Here is an 18,113-nt window from a genome sequence, read left to right as displayed (position 1 = left end):
CCAGGGGAACGTGGGATCCAAGGATTTGGGGTCACGGGATGGGCGTCCTGGGGATGAGGTTGGGGGAATGGGGGGTGACATGGGAATGGGGGCGGTGCTAGGAGAATCAAGTTCCTGGGTGAGGGGGGATTATAGATGATTGAATTTGAGGAGAGTATTCCTTGCGAATGGGGGCTCTGGGCCATGAATGTCGTGGGGGGTCCCTGTGAAAACGGGGGTCCCCAAGTGTGACAGGACCCTCCTGTCCCCCAGACTGGCTGGTGCTGCAGGTGCCAGCATGGCCACTGCTGGAGGGGGACACGGTGACATTGCGCTGCCGGGGCTGGCAGGACATGGTTGTCATCTGGGTGCAATTCTATCGTGCAGATGAGGAGGTGAGGGGTGAAAAGAACAGGGCATATGCCTTTATTAATATTCAGCTCTTTATTAAAGTGATCAGCTCATAATTAATGTCATCAGCAGGACTGCAGGGTCCAATCGGAGTTTTCCACGCTGCTGCAGCCATCCGAAGGAGCAGGTGCTGTCCCAGTGGATGTTGAGTCCTTGTTCCCATAGAAACAGCTGGCAGTTCTCTCTGGTCAACCCTCAGAAGGCAGAGCAGTGGCAGTCAGCTCTTTGCCCTCAGGGAAAAGTTTCAAGAGTTTCCCATTCTCTGCTTAAGTTGCTTCAGCTGGCTGGTTCCCATTCCATCCGAACTCCTCATAGGTTATGGTGAATCTTCAAACTAGGTCAGGGGGTGCATCCACTTCGTGCTCGGCCAGGGCATGATCTAATTCTCCTCCGATGCCTCTAGCTTCTTGTCCTGGGGTGCAGTTTCCCTAAAAAAATCCTCTCAGGATCCACCAGGGTGGTTTTATTTGCATATAGACATGCATATGCATTTGTCCTGATCATAGCTGAGGTTACTCTTGCTAAATGAGGTAGTTACAAAGGACAATAGGGCTATCTAGGTGTGGGCAGCTTCTTTTCACATTTCAATTAGGTAGGAAAAAGTCTCCAGGCTACTTTCCTTCAGGGCAGCTCTCCCTACTCAGATTGGCTGGGGTGTGGGGGGGTTACTCTAGCCAGGAGAAGGTAATTTGTGGGGTGGGTTTTTGGTTTTGGTTTTGGTTTTTTTGTTGTTTTTTTTTTCTTTCGTTCCTAACAAGGGGGACCTTCAGGGGGACCGAGCGTTCCCTGTCCCCTCTGCAGCTGCACCACAGCGGCCACTACCGCTGCAAGGGCTGGTTGAACTCCAGGGTATCACGGGGGTGGCAGGAGTGGGTGCCGGTGACAGTGACAGTGCATGGTGAGCACCCCACACCTCACACCTCAGCACCCCCACACCCCCGCCCCAGGGAATTGGGGTCACAAATCCCCCTCCCCTCTCTTCCCAGAGCTCTTCTCGGTGCCGGTGCTGGAGGGTCCCCCTGAAGTCACCGACGGGTCCACCCTGACTCTCAGCTGCCTCAGCATCCCCAGCCCCCTGCGGCCCTGAGCCCCCCTCCTGCACCTCTTCTACCAGGACACGCAGTTGGTGGGGGGCCTTCAGGGGTCCCCGCAGCTCCTGGTGCTCGCCGTGGGGGTCTCCCAGTCGGGGAATTACAGGTGCCAGGTGCGCTCTGAGGGGGGGGCTGTGCAGAAGAGCAGCGCTTGGCTCAGCGTCACGGTGTGCAGTGAGTGCAGTGATGGGCACGGGGAGCCCCCATAGCGTCCCTGGGGACCCCACCCCTGCCTGGAGATCCCCATTACTGCCCAGAGCCCCATCCGTGTCACGGGTCCCCCGTCCTTCCTGGGTCTCCTGCCGGCTCCCCCAGCCCATAGTGGGTACCCCCATCTTCCCCATTAAACTTTTCCCCCATCCCCCCGTCCCTGCTCGGCTCCATCTCTCACCGGGTCCCTTCAGCCATCCTTGAGTCAACCCCACCCCTCTCTGACCTCTCCCCACAGACCCCAGGTCCCACTGTCTCCTCCCTGCTGGTCCCCCCACTCCCTCTCCTGGTGTCCCCTCCCTGAGCCCCATTTCGTTCCTTGGGGTTCCTTTCCAGCCCCACCCCAGCTCTGTGCCCCCTCTTCCTCACTGCCATCCCTCTGCCCCTCCCTGTTTTGCCCCGGGTCCCTCACTGTCCCCTTGGTGTCTCCTTGCAGGGGTCCCACCCTCTGGGGTGTCTCTGTCAGCACAGCCCCCCGGGGCACAGGTGGCACTGGGGGACAGCCTGGTGCTGAGCTGTGTGGTGGCCGCAGGGACAGGTCCCCTGTCCTTCACCTGGCACCGGGGGGGCTCGGGGGCACCACTGGGCACCGGCCCCCTCCTGGAGCTGTGGCATGTTGGGGACAATGACAGCGGCCACTATCACTGCCGGGTCAGCGATGGGGACAGCGTGGCAGAGAGTGTCCCCCTAAATGTCACCGTCCTGGCTGAGCGAGACGCTCGGGCTGGGGGTGACCCCACCCATGGCACCCCCATCCCACCTCGCCCAGTGCCAGCCCTGTCTGTGTCCCCACAGTGCCCGTTGCCAATGCCACCATCACCCCCGGTCCCCTGTCACACCAGGTGCGCACAGGTGACCCTGTGACCCTGCGCTGCTCGGTGCAGGTGGGCTCAGCCCCTGTCACCTTCACCTGGCTGCACAATGGGCAGGAGGTGGCCCGGGGTCTCGTCCTAGAGCTTGGGGACATCGATGTGACACATTCGGGCACCTACCAGTGCATGGCCACCAACCAGCTGGGACAGGACAGGCACCGTGTGTTCCAGGTACTCAGCCCCAAGCTTGCCCTGGAGGTGACCCCTGGCTCACCCTGGGTCACAGGTGGGGTCACATGGGGTCCCTGGGGTGTTCAGGACCCCCGGAGTTCAGAGTGACCCCAATGTGTCCCTCACTGTCCCCAGCAGTGGCTGCAGGGGTCAGCAGGTCCCTGCTGTTCCTGGTCCTGCTCGTGGCTGTCATCGAGGGCTGGCGCTGGTGGAACAACGTGGGTGGGTGACAGTGGGGGGGGAATGGGGGTCCTGGGGTTTGGGGTGAAGCCCCCCTGAGTGCCATGGCCATAGGGGGGCACCAACAGCTCCTGACTCGGGTGAAGCTGAGCCCCCAGAGACCTCGGCTGGGGGTCCTGGAGGATTTGGGGACGTCCTGGAGGGTCGTGCAGGGATGTTGGGGGTTCTGTCAGGGGATTGGGGGCTCAATGGGTTGAAGGGTTTCAAGGTTTTCAAGACCCCAGTTCAAGGCTTTTAGGGTTCTTCAGGGATGCTCGAGGGTCCCAGGGGTGGTCAAGGGTCCCAAGGGTGTTCGGGGGCCCTTAGGACCCCTCACTCACCCCTCCTCCCTTCCCTTTGCAGTCATCAGGAAGCAGCAGGAAAGGTGAGTGGGGGGCTCCAGGTCTGACCCCCTATTTTACCCTCACTGCAACCCCCCCACCCCCACAGACACCCCCTTATCCCCGCAGGGCCCCCCTGGAGTCCCCAGGTTTCCCAGAGGAGGGGGAGGTGCTGTACGCCCACATCGTGGGCACCCAGCGGGCAGGGCGTGAGTACAGGGGTGGGGGACAGGGACACGTCACCCACGGGTGTCACCCGCACCCGGATCCCACAGCCAGTGTCTCTGGCAGGGCCCCCCCCCGTGCCACCCTCCCCAGGTGACCTACGCGGAGCTGCCACACCCCCCCAGGGACCCCCTGGGTGACAGCGGGACCCCGGTGACATCTGCGAGAGCACACTCTGACACCGGGGGCACTGCTGGCACTGCCCGTGGATGTCCCCCCCTGTCCCCATCTCCCGTGGGTGCCCACGAGTGGGGCGTCCCGTGTGGGGCTGCCCAGAGCTCCCTGTTCCAGTGCTCCCAGTTCTCCCAGTGCCCCCAGGGGCTCCCCATTCCCTCCCCCAGTGCCAGGGGACACAGGACCCCGTCCCTCCCACTGGACCCAAACCGCAGTGTTTTGATTAAAGCTGCAGAAATGGTTTTTGTTTGCTCGGCTCGGACGGAGGAGGCTCCGCTCAGGCTGTTGTGCAGATCCGTGTGGGATTTGCAGGAGTTTTTGGGGCTCTCACAATCCCTTGGGAACAGGGACAAAATGATCAATTGGGGCATTTCCGGGCCGGTTCCGTCACGGCTGCCCCGCAGAGCGGAAGGAGCTGCCTCTCCCCGTTTGTCCCCTCTCGGTGACACCGGCCAAGGGCTCGGGGAGCTGCGGCGGTGCCGCCCCGCGCTCACGGGCACCGATCCCGCCGCTGCCGAGCCCCTCGGGCCGAGCCGGAGCCCCGGGGGGGGGGGGCGGGGGTGTCCCCAAATCCCACCCCAAAGCCCGCCCATCTCCAGCCCTGCCGGTACCCCCGGTGCCCCCGGTGCCCCAAGCCCCGCAGCCGGCGCTCCCCGAGCTCCTCCGGAGCTGCTGCGGAGCCTCGGCCGGGCCCGGCCCGGGGCGGGCGGGGGGCGCGGGCAGGGAGGGGCAGGGAGGGCAGAGGGGACCGGGGGTCCGCGGAGGAGCCCCTGGCGCTGCGGGAGCCGAGCCCTGCCCTCGGGTCGCTGTCGCGGGTGGCGGCTGCGGGCACCGACAGTGGCCGTGTTTCGCGAGCGGCGGTGGCAGCGTGTCCGAGGCCACTGTCGCGATGTGTCGCGACTGGCTGTTGCCACGGCAACGGCACCAACAGCTCCGGGCAGTGTGGGGACAGCCGAGGTCACCTTCCCCTGCCCCAGCACGGCCGGGGGTGGGCGGAGGCACTGCTCGATCTTTCCACGCTGGGCGCCACGACGGGGTCCCCGGGATGTGCCACCCCCAGGACGTGTCACCCCTAGGACCTGTCACCCCCAGAACAGGGACAACTCAGAACAGGGATATCCCAGAACAGGGACAGGGTCCCCTGGATGTGCCACCCCTGGATGTGCCACCCCCAGGACAGGGACACCCCTGAAGAGGGACAGGACCCCTGGATGTGCCCTCCAAGGACAGAGCCCCCACCCCCGTCTGACTCAGCACAAACGGCCTCTTCCTTCTGCCGCAGGAGAAAGTGAAAGTGTTAGGGGGGCACAGCTGGACACCGCCATCCCCCAAACCGCCTCCCCCAGCCTCCCCTCCAGTCCCACACCCCCAGGGCCCCTCTCCAGCCCCGCACCCCCTTTCCGCCTCCCCGGGGTCTCCCCAGCCCGTCCCTGCTCAGGAGTTCCCCGGGATCACCAAGCCATGAACGGGGGGGCGGGGTGTGAAAGTGGCAGAAAAAAGGAAGGAAATGGAAATGAAGGGAGGAAAAAGCCCCTGGGGGGCGGGGAGAGAACCTCGGAATCCACCTGGGGTGACGCCCCCAAACCACGAGAGCACCGGGGGAGGGCAGCGAGGGGCCCTGGGTCACCCCAAAATCTGAGGCACCCTGGGAAGGAGCTGTGACCCAAAGGCCCACCCAGCCACTGCCCATCCTTGGGACCCTCATTCCCCTTTGACCTCAACCATGGGACCCCCATTCCTTGTGTCCCCCCTCTCTTGGACCCCCATCCTGGGACTGCCATTCCCCAGGATCTCCATTCCCAAGGGACCCTCTCCTGTTCATTCCATCCCCCCAAATCCCCCTTCCCTCAGCCCTTGATTCTCCCAGGGCCCCCCATTCCAGTGACACCCCCATCCCTGGAACCCCCATCCCATGACCCCAAATCCCTGGAGCCCTCGTTCCCATGAGACCCTCATCCCTGAGTCCCCCCAGCCCTGGGGACCCCCATTCCCATTGCACCCCCATCCCCATGGCTCCCCCTCCTCAGGACCCCCCATTCCCCTGGACACCCATCCCTGGCTCCCAAAATCCCTGAGCCCCCTACTCCTGAGAAACCCATGTCCCACCGTGTGCCCCCCAGCCTTGTCCCCACCCTGTCCCCAACTTGTGACCCCCCTGCCCCCACCAAGGGCCACCACCATGTGGGGAGGGGATGTAAATCCTCTTCCTTCCCCTTTTAACTCAAGAGCCGCCACGCTGGGGACAGGTGGCCACAGCAGCGAGTGACAGCCAGCCTGGATGGCCGGGGACACGGGGATGGCTGGGAAGGTGGCACTGCTCCTGTGGGGTGAGTGCCCAGGGCACGGGCCTGACACCCCGGGGATGGACCCTGGTGAGGCAGAGAGCGGCGGTGGGGAGGGGGCACAGTGGGGCTGCGGGATCCCCTGAGGTCCCCAAGGCCATCAGAGCCAGTGGGGACAGAGCCAGTGACCCACCTGTGTCACCGGGGTTGTGGGGTGGCTGTGGGGACAAGAATGGGGGGACAGGGATTTGGGGACAGGGATTTGAGGTTTGGCACCTTGGGGCCAAGGCAGCTCTGGGGACAGGGACAGAGGGATGTGGGGACAGGGACAAGTGGACAAGCACCATGGGGGTGTGGCCCTGGGGACAGGTGCCATCAGAATGGGACAATGGGGACAGGGCCATGGGGATGTGGCCGTGGGGCTGGCGGGGGTGACCTGTGCCAGCCCGGGGTGGCCGTGGTGTCCCTGTGTCCTGCCTCAGCCCGTTGTGGCTGTGGTGTCCCCGAGGCGTCCGTGCCACCTGAAAGTGGTGCATGGGTGGCTGCGACACCGAGCTGTCCCCTGGGAGCCTCTCCAGACCTGCCGGGGACCATCCCCGAGCACTTTCCCACAAGAAGCGGTGTCCCCATGGGGACAGCTCGGGGACAGCCCCACACCACGCCTCCGTGTGCCGCTGTCCCTGCAGTGCCACCCCACCCAGCCCTGTCCCTTCTCCCTTCCAGCCCAGACCCTTGGCCTCGCTGGTGAGTCCTCGGGAGATGCCGTGTCGCTGTCCCGCTGTCCCCAGCCCCGTGGTGGCCCTGGCAGGCTGGTGTCCCCTGTCACCTGCAGGCGCCCAGACCACCCAGCTCCTGGTGGAGCCCCCCTGGACACCAGCAGTGCTGTGGGACTGGGTGAGACTGACCTGCCAGGGCTTGGGGACTGCCAGTGCCACTACCTGGTACAGGGACGGGCAGTGGTGGTGGAAGAAGGGACTCGAGCGCATCACTGTCAGCAAGAGTGGCAACTACACATGTGACAGACCTGGCAGTGGACGCAGTGACAGTCTTAGATGGTGAGGGGTGTGTGGGTGCCCCAGAGTGGCACCTGTGGGATCCCGAGGGCTCTGGGTGGGCTCCGCTCCATGGGTCACCCCTGGTGTGACCAGAGCCCGTCCCCTGCACACAGGGACATCGCTGTGCCAGGGGACCCTGTTTGTGGGATTGGGGACCCCTGGCGAGCTGGGGGGGTCCCGGTGCCATCAGGTGTGACGGGACCCCTCTGTCCCCCAGATTGGCTGGTGCTGCAGGTGCCGGCGTGGCCACTGCTGGAGGGGGACACGGTGACACTACACTGCCGGGGCTCGAAGGACAAGTCTATCACCTCGGTGTTACTCTACCACAAGAAGGAGGAACTGTGGGGGCTCCGCGATGGCCCCGAGCTGTCCCTGTCACCTCTGAAGCTGCACCACAAGGGCCACTACCGCTGCAGCGGCAAGGTGGACTACTGGTGGCAGGAGGAGTTGGTGCCAGTGACAGTGACAGTGCACGGTGAGCACCCCACAGCCGCCACCCCCCACAGTCCTGCCCCAGGCAGTTGAGTTCACAAATCCCCCTCCTCTCTGCTTCCCAGAGCTCTTCTCGGTGCCAGTGCTGGAGGGTCCCCCTGAAGTCACCGACGGGTCCCCCCTCAATCTCAGCTGCCTCAGCACCCCCAGCGCCCTGCGGCCCTGAGTCCCCCTCCTGCACCTCTTCTACTGGGACGGGCAGTTGGTGGGGGGCTCGCGGGGGCCCCGCAGCTCCTGGTGCCCACCGTGGGGGTCTCCCACTCGGGGAATTACAGCTGCCAGGTGCGCTCTGAGTCGGGCCGTGCGGAAGAGCAGCACCTGGCTCGGCGTCACGATGCGCAGTGAGTGCGGTGATGGGCATGGGGAGCCCCCGCAGCCTCCCCGGGCTCCCCAGCCCTGCCTGGGGACCCCCAGCCCTCCCTGTCACCATTCCCGGCTCTCCCCGTCACTGCCCAGGTCCCTCCCAGGTCTCGTTCCATCCTTTCCTGGTTCCCGTTATCCCTTCTCGAATCCCACCCTTAATCCCCCCATCTTTCCGTGACACCTTTTCCGCCTGCCCCCATCACTGCTGGGGTCCCCCCATTATTTCCCGGGTCCCTCCCTGGGTCCCCCCATCCTTTCCCGGGTCCCTCCAACCCGTCCCCAGTCCCACTCCGTGTCCCCTCATCGCTGTCCCCGGTCCCCTCACCCCTCCCTGGGTCCCCTCCAGCCGTCCCTGGGGTCCCCTCCCTCAAGCCCCAATGGTTCCTTGGGGTTCCTTTCCAAGCCCCGTCCCCCAGCTTTGTGCCCCCTCTTCCTCACTGCCATCCCTCTGCCCCTCTCTGCCCCCTCCATGTCCCTCACTGTCCCCTTGTGTCCCCTTTCCTGCAGGGGTCCCGCCCTCGGGGGTGTCCCTGTCAGCACAGCCCCCTGGGGGACAGGTGGCACCGGGGGACCGCCTGGTGCTGAGCTGCGCGGTGGCCACAGGGACAGGTCCCCTGTCCTTCACCTGGCACCGGGGGAGCTCAGGGGCACCACTGGGCACTGGCCGCCACCTGGAGCTGTGGGACACTGGGGACAATGACAGTGGCCACTATCACTACCTGGTCAGCAACAGGGACAGCGTGGCCAAGAGTGTCCCCCTGAATGTCACCGTCCTGGCTGAGCGGGACCCTCGGGCTGGGGGTGACCCCACCCACGGCACCCCCATCCCACCTTGCCCAGTGTCACCCCTGTGTGTGTCCCCAGAGTGCCCGTGGCCAATGCCACCATCACCCTCGGTCCCCTGTCACACCAGGTGCACACAGGTGACCCCGTGACCCTGCGCTGCTCGGTGCAGGTGGGCTCAGCCCCTGTCACCTTCACCTGGCTGCACAATGGGCAGGAGGTGGCCCGGGGTCCCAGCCTGGAGCTTGGATTTGTCACTATGAGACATTCGGGCACCTACCAGTGCGTAGCCACCAACCAGCTGGGACAGGATGGGCACCGCGTGTTCTGGGCCCTCAGCCCCAAGCTGGCCCTGGAGGTGACACCACAAGGACACTTGAACACAGGTGGGGTCACACAGGGTATTTAGGATTGCAGGACCCCCAGAGTGACAGGTGACCCTGATGTGTCCCTTCTGTCCCCAGCAGTGGCCACAGGGGTTGGCGGGTCCCTCCACTTCCTGGTGCTGCTTGTGGGTGGAGTTGTTGGCTGGCGCCGGTGGAACCACATGGGTGGGTGACAATGGGGACAACAGGGGCCCTGGGGAGGTGGGGGGCCACCGAGAATGTGGGGGTGATGGGCAGCACCCACAGCCCCTGACATGGGCAGTGCTAAGTGCTCAGGACCTTTGCTCAGGGTCCTCAAGGACTTGGGGTGGTGTTGGAGGGTCCTGCAGGAATGTTGGGGGTTCTTTCAGTGATCCTCAGGGAATTTGGAGAGTCTCTTTCCCTGCCAGGCTTGGATTTCTGTGCACCCAGGGGGGCAGAGCACTGGAGTGGTTCAGGGGTTCTGGAGGGCATCAGGGATGCTCAGGGGAGCTGGGAGAAATTGAGGGTCCAGTGGGGTTTCAGGATTCCTGAGGGGATCTTGGGGACCCCACAGTTACCCCTCCTCTCTTTCCTTTGCAGCTGCCAGGAAGTACCAGGAAAGGTGAGTGGGGGACTCAAACCACACTGTCCCCTTTTACCCCACCCCCCAAGAGCTCCCATTCCCCCCACACATCCCCTTTATCCCCACAGGGTTCCCCTGGATCCCCCAGCCCCCCCAGAGGAGGGGGAGGTGCTGTACACCCACGTCATGAGCACCAAGCAGATGGGGGGTGAGTACAGGGTGGGACACACACAGAGGGACACGTCCCCCACGAGTGTCACCCCCACCCAGATCCCACAGCCAGTGTCTCTCGCAGCGTCCCCCCGTGCCACCACACTCCAGGATCCCCCGGGTGACCTACGTGGAGTTGCGTGGACCCCGCGGGCGACTGCGGGAACTCAGTGACATCCACGGGAACGTGCTGTGACACTCGGGGCACGGGTGGGCACTGGAGGACTCTGGGGGAACTGGGGGGCAGTGGAGGACCCCACCCATGGGCAGCCACACATGTGAGTTCCCCCCCACTGCTCCCGTGGGTGCCCAACATTCATGGGTAGGTGGACACAATTGGGGGTCACGAGTGGGGCTGCACAGGGCACCCAGAGATCCTCATGCCCCCAGAACCCCAGAGGGCTTCCCCATCCCCCTTCCATTACCACCAGTGGCTCCCCATTCCACATCCAAGTGCTCTCAGTGCCCTCACAGACTTCCCCATTCCCTCCACACAGTGCTCCCAGTAGCCCCAGGGCCTCCCTATTTCCCCTCCCAGAGCCTCTCCCTTGCTCCCAGTAGATCCAGGTGTTTCCCATTCTGTCTCCCAGCACCCCTGCACTCCCAGTGGCTCTGCAATCCCCCTCTCAGCACTCCCAGTACACCCATGGCTCCTCATCTCTCCTCCCAGTGCCAGGGGAACACAGGACTCATTTCCCTGTCATTGGCACCAAAATGCAGCTTTTTGGTTAAACTGGCAGAAATGTGTTTCTTTGTTCAGCTCTGTTTGGCTTTAGGAATGGGATTCTCCACTTCTGGTTTGTCACTAAAAATCAGGGTCTGCTGCCCCAGCCCCTGGCAGTGGAGGCAAAAAAGAAAAAGATCTCAAAGGGCTGAGAGAAGAAAAATTTCCTGTAGACAGCAAAGAGAGAACAAAACCAACAGCAACAGCAACAAGGTTCAGAATCCAAAGGGTCACAAAAGGAACAATTGGCAGGGAGAGCTCCCCAAAAGGAACAAATCCCGGACCCTTCGCTCAGCACGATTCCTCCACCAGATGAACCTGCCAAGGCCCTGGACCTTCCTTGCTCTAATGACGAAAGTGGCCTTCAGGAGGCTCTGGATTCTCTTCTTCCCTGTCCCAAACCCTCCTCTGTTGTGTTCCACACACACTGATGTCATCAAGGCCCTGTGGGTGTGCTGGAGCCTTCCACTTTTCCAGGGCAGCCAGAATGAGCCTATGGCACAGGGTGGGGTTGAGTTTCCAGTCAGTTCCTGGATGCTGCTCCAGGTCAATGCAAACTGTGCCGTGCCCTCTGTTGCCAAAGGGATGGTATCCTGCTTGAAAGGTGTCTGCCAAGGGAGGCTGGAACCTCTCTTGGCATGGAAAATATGACCACCTTCCCTCCAAAGTATTATAACTTCAAAATTATGGGTATTTCAGGCAGAGATATAGGAAAAGGAATAACAATTCTTTACTAGAATATGTAAAACAAGACAAACAAACAACAACACTGCCAGCAACAACAAACCAAAGCACAACCCCAGGCCCAGCCCTGTCTCAGCCGCAGGCTCTTCCCCTCCGGTGCAGTTCCGGGCACGACCGGCAGGGGCGCTGGGGGCTCCCAGCCGGGCAGGGTGGGTGCGATGATTCCCCCGCGGCTGCAGGGGGCGCTGTGGCGCGGGCTCGGCCGTCTCTCTCCGTGGTTAGTGGAGACTTCGCCAGCGGGAGAGAGAGAGAAGCTTCCTTCCCTCCCTGACGGGGTGGGGGCAGCGGGGAACGGAGCCACTGCGGATAGCAAAACGGGCTGCAGCAGGAACCCTGGGAGTGGCAGCTGGAACGGCAGGGGAGGCACAGCCCAGGGTGGCAAAAGAAGAGTAGCAAAAACTCCAAAGCTGTAGCAGGACTGCAGGGATCAGGGTCATGTTCCAGACCTCTCCATTCTCACTCGTCCCCTGCAGGGTCTGAGCCAGCAAGAGCAGCTGGGGAATGGAGCCCCCATTGGCAGGAAGGAGCTCCCCAACTCCTCCTCCTGGAAGCCACTGGCCATCCAAGTGTGGGGCCCAGCCACGGCCCAGCCCCACTGCACAGGGATGGGCATTGGCCAGCCCTGCTCTGGCCAGCCCCAGGGGGCAGCCAGCACCTGAGGTTGCCCCCTGCCCCCTTGGCTTGGATTGTGGCAGCTTTAGAGCTGCTGCAGAGGTGAGAATTGTGTGGGTGAAAAAGGCCTGCATGTGGCTTGCTCAGCCCTGCAAGAAGCACAAAAGCCAATGGCAGCCCAAGCAGTGGCTCTGGGAGGGCCTTTGATGGTTTGGAGAGCAGGGCTGGCTGGAAACCGCCCCTGCAGGGGCAGCTGTGAGGGAAGCAGGCCGGAAATGCAGCAAGGGATCAGTTTGTCCCTCTCAGCAAGGGGCTGAGAGAGCCCCAGAAGTGCTGCAAATCCCACACCCATCTGCTCCACAACCTGACCAGGACCCTCCTCCTCCTTCCTGCCTTGCCATGGGTGGACAGTGTCTGGATGCCTGCACACACCAAAGCCTCTCTCTCACTGCCCTCCATGCCTGGATGAGGACAGAAGTTTCAAAGAAGGGTTCCTGGGCTGAGACAAGGACCAGGAGAGATCACTCATCAAATCCTGTCATGGACAAAACAGCGTCGCAATTCAAGATATGAATTGAAGGTATTGCTGACAAAATCAAAGCAGAATAAGGAGACGTCAAATAAACCCTTCAATATACCTTCCCCGTGGTAAAAATAACGATGTAGTCATTGCCTTTTGCTGTTACACTGGCTTTTGCAGATTAATTTGATATAATACAGTTTGTAATCAGGTTTTAACTAATTTTGATACAGTTGAATTTGTCAGCCTTTTTACCCTAATCCCTGAGTAGATTCTATATTTTAGTGGGATAAATATATTAGTTTAGACCCCTGCAAAATATCAAAATAAAGACTATGTACTGTGCATAAGAACATTATCTGTTGCAGAAGTCAATAATGCCTTTATTTGTGTAATTAACTGACAATGGTGAGAATAACTCTGATCATTTTGTGAAAGAGCCTGATGTTGATTGATTTAATGTACTGGTGGAGAATCTTAGCTGTATGATAACATTGAAAAGAACCAAGTAAATAAACATCAAAAGAAAGAATGCAAAGAGAAATTTACCACTGACTCTTCCATTACCAAGATCTGTCAAACCACAGAACGGGGGACCTTGTGAGGAAATAAAATAAAATCATTTCATCGGCAGTATGGCATTGTAGTGGTTTCAGGTTCTCCAATTTCTCTATCTGAGTGATGGCACCAATTTGTGTAGTGGTTTGAGTGCCCACTACAATTACTCTTTTTTCTGCTGTGAGGTAAGGTTTCCAGAAAAGAAAAGCATGCTCAAAACTGAAAAGACAGGTTTATTAACAAAACTACAAGAGAGAGGAAAAAATGTATAAGAACCAGAATAAAACCTTCAAAACACTTCCTCTCTTTCATGGGTTGACATTAGACAAAATGCCAATGCACCCATGAGGGTATATTTTACCCAATGACCTACTGTGAGATGTGGTCAAGAACAGAGCAGAGCAGGCCTAATACTTGAAACAGACAGACAATTTATTATACTACATAACAATGGACAATAGAAAAGGAAAGAAAAACCCAGCCACCCAAAAGCAGAAGAGAAAACCTCCCAAAAACACTGCTTCTCCTCCCCCCAATTTCCATTCCATACATGCTCACTCAGTTGACTCCAGCACATTACCTTCATCTACTTGCTTAATCCCTCAACAACCCTGGGTTCCTAATCCAAATCATCATCCTTTAAAATTCAGACAATCCACATTCCATCCAGGACGAGAGGAGTCTCTCTTGCACCACAGACCCCCTCCCCCCACAGGAAACACAGGTCCACCATCCCGTGTTCCCACGTCACCCATGGCACTGCCTCGAAGAGTCTGCCAGGGTGACACCCTCCTTTCCATGTCCAGCACTCTCACTGCCGTCCATGGACCTGAACTGCAACAGGGCTCTTTTTAAGGATGTTTTGGCCAAGTACCAAAAACCAGCCATCTTCTCATTTTGGGACTCAAGTCCCCCCCATTTACCCCTGGGGCCGGGGGCTCCAAGAAACAGGCCAGAACGTCTCTGGGTTTGAGCCAAAAACATCCACCCAAACACAGTCTTATTTATAGTCAGGAGGGTCCAGGGTCCGTCTATGGCTATCATTATGCAAGAAAAGTCCAGCCTCATAGGCCACTCCTCTTCATTCCGGCAATCGAAGGGGCTTCTTTTCATCTCACATTACCCTCTCGGTCCCAGGCTGTCCTCTCTCTTCTAAAACCATCAACTATGAGAATTCAGCGTCCAGGGATAACTCTCTTCTGCCTTAGAAAGAGTTAAAAGCTTTTATCTCCCACCACCGAGGTCAGGCACAGGCGATCGCAGGCACTGCAGCTCTCACAAGCAGCTCCAGCTCGGCACCTTCTCTCTGTGGGGGGAGGAGAGAGACGGGACCGGAGGGGGGGAAGGGGGGGGGGGGAACGGGATGGGACAGGGAGGGGGACGGAAGGCACCTCCAAAGTTCTCCCTCCACCCCTCCATTCTAGATGGAAGCTGGACCAGCTCCACTCCAGCTCCCTCTGTTCCCCACCCCGAGGCCCACCTTGCTAAGCCAGGCCCACCTTGCTCCCCTCCCCCACCCGGCCTAGCCAGGCCGGCAGGGGAGAGGAGAAGACGCTCCCTCTCCGAAAGCAGAGCAGGAAAAAGAGAGTCCTGCTGGGAAATCCGGCTTTTAACCCCTCGTGTCCTCAGAGGCGTGTCCAACCTCTTAGTGGCCAACAAAGGTGCCAATACTCAGACCTAAGGACTGATTGGTTTGACCACTACTTCCACAAAAACTCACTTCCCTTCAAACCACGACACTCTCCTACCCACAAAATCCTTTCTTTCGCTCTGACAACATCCAGAGACAAAACATAGACTTTAGACCAGTTACTACCTCTGAAATAGTCTTTCAGCAGTTCTCTCTGAAAGAGAAGTCCCTTTTGATCTGCCATGGAAAGTTCCCCACAAGAAAGAACAGTTCTCTTGTGGCTTTTTAATTCTCACAAGAGCACTCACCCAGGACTCTGCATTTGTGAAGTCCCTCCCGTATCACGCAGCCTTCCCACAGAATCATAATGGGCCTTGTAAACTCAGGGGGCAACATTTTAAAGATGAACATTTGAAAAGCAAAGCTTTTTTTCATCTCTAGGAACAGAGATCTTTTCTCTCTCTGTGGGCAGGTCTTCATCTTCAGCTCATCTCTCTCTCTCTCTGTTCAAGCTTCTCACAAGATCACAACTACTTCACTATTTACTTAGTTCATCACAATTGCCTTTGCTCAGATCTACAATTTCAATACTCTCATCTCCCCATCCATGCCTTCCATGACTTAGAGAGATGCTCTAGTAGATCCCAGTCCATTACCATGGCTTACAAAAGACTTTCAGCCTAAAGCCAAGGCATCTTCTCCTTCCCTTCCCAGCTAAGATTCAACTCCTCCTTTTCTGACTTTGATATCTTCATATTGTCTCTCCTCGTGTTTTCACTCTGTCCTTTCATCTCACTCAAGAGAAGATTAGTGCTTTGCAAGTTTCATCTGTGCAAAGAAAGAGTCACCATTGTCCCAGGTCTGCAGAGGGCACGACGGTTCTCCTGGGCAGTGGCCCAAGGTGGCAAATTCAGCACAGGCACGAACTTTGAGAAAACGAGTCAAGAGTCAAGCTCTAAAGCTGCCACAATGCAAGCCAAGGGGGCAGGGGGCAACCTCAGGTGCTGGCTGCCCCCTGGGGCTGGCCAGAGCAGGGCTGGCCAATGCCCATCCCTGTGCAGTGGGGCTGGGCCGTGGCTGGGCCCCACACTTGGATGGCCAGTGGCTTCCAGGAGGAGGAGTTGGGGAGCTCCTTCCTGCCTGGGGCTGCATTCCCCAGCTGCTCTTGCTGGCTCAGACCCTGCAGGGGACGAGTGAGAATGGAGGAGTCTGGAACAGGTTTTCTCTCAAAACCGAAGAAACCCAAAGGGTCCCAGGCCCTCAGGACAGAAGCTCTGTAAGGGATATAGAGGGGATCAGGAGAGACATGGGGCAAGCCCCAACATTTTCAGCCACTACAGATCTGGGCAGTCTCAGCCATACAGCTGCAATTTGGAGCCAAATCAGCCATTTTTTCCCAAGGGAAAAAGCTGCAGTTTTCCATCTCAGTCCTGGGGCACAGGGGGCAGGATTATCCTTGGGTGTTGTGGACAGAGAGGAGACGTTTGGGGGTGGCACAAGTGTCTCAGCTGGAGGGTCTTGTCTGTCCCCTGGTTCCCAGCTCTGGGATGCTTCAAGGAATGGAGGATTGGGGCCGTTATGGGGGGTTGTGGGGTTGTCTCTGCCCTCCCCACCTTAAAACAACCTCATGTAATCTCCCTTATACTGTAAACCCTGGGGGGCTTCTCACCCCCAGCCCCTAGGATGTCATATAGCCATCCTGTGATGTCACAGCCCACTCTCTGATGTCACACATCTCCTTTTCTATGATATCAGAGTCTGCCCCAGGAATCCTTGGCACTGATTCTCTCAGGGGAGGGGATTTCAGGAAGCCCAAAGGGCATCGTTGGGCTTTGGCAGAGCTGCTGTGCAGACAGAGGCAATTCCACAACTCAATCTCTGCCCTGGGCTCTCCCAGCACCCTTCTGCTATGGGGCTGCTGAGGGTGCAAGAACAACTTCTCTTGGGAAGGGCAGACAGACCGTGAGATTTTGGCTGGGGCTGAGGAGCTGGGCTCGACTCCTCTCTCTCTTGCTGCTGGCACCGGAGGTGGGACAGGGCTGCTGTTGCCCAGGGGACAATCGGCTGCCACCGCGCAGTCCCACCCTTCCCTGCTTCTCCTGCCATGAGTGAGGCTTTGTTCATAAGAGCATTTCTTGAACTGGGACATTCCAACACCCGATCTCACTGCAAAGGACCCTCACCATATACTCAGGTGCCTCAGGGGAGAACCTGGGACCCAGAGCCACTTCCCTTCCCTGAGGGAGCGTCTCCTGGCTGTGTGCAGCAGCTGTTTGCGGGAGCTCGGCTTTCACTGCCCATGTCCGATGATTTCTGCCGCTGCTTTGGGATTTTTGCTACACTTTAACCTGTCACCCCTGTCCCAGCTGAGCTCTGCAGTTCCTGCCACAGCTTTGGAGTTTTGCTACACTTCCTTTGCCACCCTGGGCTGTGCCTCCCCCGCCGTTCCAGCTGCCACTCCCAGGGTTCCTGCTGCAGCCCGTTTTGCCATCCGCAGTGGCCCCGTTCCCTGCTGCCCCCACCCCGTCAGGGAGGGAAGGAAGCTTCTCTCCCTCTCCCCCTGGCAGAGTCTCCGCTAACCATGGAGAGAGACGGCCGAGCCCACGCCACAGCGCCCCCTGCAGCTGTGGGGGAATCATTGCACCCGCCCTGCCCGGCCGGGAGCCCCCAGCGCCCGTGCTGGCCGTGCCCGGAACTGCACCAGAGCGGAAGAGCCTGTGGCCGAGAGAGGGCTGGGCCTGGGGTTGTGCTACGGTGTGTTGTTGCTGGTGCTGTTGTTGCTTGTTTGTCTTGTTATACACATTCTAGTAAAGAACTGTTATTCCTGTTCCCATATCTCTGCCTGAAATCCCTGTAATTTTGAAGTTATAATACTTTGGAGGGAAGGTGGTCATATTTTCCATTCCAGGAAAGGTTCCAGCCTTCCATGGAAGAAACCTTTCAAGCAGGATACCATCCCTTTGGCAGCAGAGGGCACGGCACAGTTTGCATTGACCTGGAGCAGCATCCAGAGCTCCTGGAACTGACTGGAAACTCAGCCCCACCCTGTGCCATGGGCTCATTCTGGCTGCCCTGGAAAGTGGGAGGCTGCAGAACACTCACAGGGCCTTGATGACATCATTGTGTGGGGAACACAACACAGGAGGGCTTTGGGACAGGGAAGAAGAGAATCCAGAGTCCCTTGAAGGCCATTTTGGCCATCAGAGCAAGGAAGGTCCAGGGTCTTAAAAGGTTCCTCTCCTGGAGGAAATGTGCTGAGGGAATGGTCCAGAGTTTGTTCCTTTTGGGGAGATTTCCCTGCCAATTTTTCCTTTTGTGACCCTTTGCATTCTGAACCTCGTTGCTGTTGGTTTTGTTCTCTCTTTGCTGTTTACAGGAAATTGTTCTTCTCTCAGCCCTTTGGGATCTTGACCTTTCGTGCCTCCACTGCCAGGGGCTGGGGCAGCAGACCCTGATTTTTAGTGACAACCCAGACTTGGAGAATCCCATTCCTAAAGCCCAACAGAGATGAACAAAG

The 18,113-nt window shown here is 59.1% G+C and overlaps 1 protein-coding gene, 1 long non-coding RNA gene and 1 pseudogene across 2 annotated transcripts; 2 read left to right on the top strand and 1 right to left on the bottom strand.

The window, feature by feature from the left end:
• LOC134562768 (Fc receptor-like protein 3) overlaps nucleotides 1-3,659 on the top strand; it is a 35,994-nt pseudogene extending 32,335 nt beyond the window's left edge.
• A 2,330-nt stretch (nucleotides 3,660-5,989) lies between these two features.
• On the top strand, nucleotides 5,990-10,004 carry LOC134562767 (Fc receptor-like protein 1). The gene is made up of 10 exons (XM_063420273.1): nucleotides 5,990-6,020; nucleotides 6,699-6,719; nucleotides 6,808-7,020; nucleotides 7,221-7,505; nucleotides 8,393-8,666; nucleotides 8,750-9,054; nucleotides 9,133-9,219; nucleotides 9,616-9,637; nucleotides 9,727-9,817; nucleotides 9,894-10,004. Exons 1-10 carry the CDS (start codon nucleotides 5,990-5,992, stop codon nucleotides 10,002-10,004), a joined length of 1,440 nt encoding a protein of 479 aa, XP_063276343.1.
• Nucleotides 10,005-13,377: 3,373 nt separating this feature from the next.
• LOC134562916 (uncharacterized) lies at nucleotides 13,378-14,596 on the bottom strand. Its single transcript, XR_010083286.1, has 2 exons — nucleotides 14,447-14,596; nucleotides 13,378-14,169 (listed from the first exon to the last, which is right to left on the bottom strand). It is a non-coding gene; the product is annotated as an uncharacterized LOC134562916 (long non-coding RNA).
• Nucleotides 14,597-18,113: the final 3,517 nt, after the last annotated feature.

Source organism: Prinia subflava, chromosome 31 (assembly GCF_021018805.1).
Source record: "Prinia subflava isolate CZ2003 ecotype Zambia chromosome 31, Cam_Psub_1.2, whole genome shotgun sequence".
NCBI lineage: Eukaryota > Metazoa > Chordata > Aves > Passeriformes > Cisticolidae > Prinia > Prinia subflava.
This window is presented reverse-complemented; position numbering and strand designations above follow the sequence as displayed.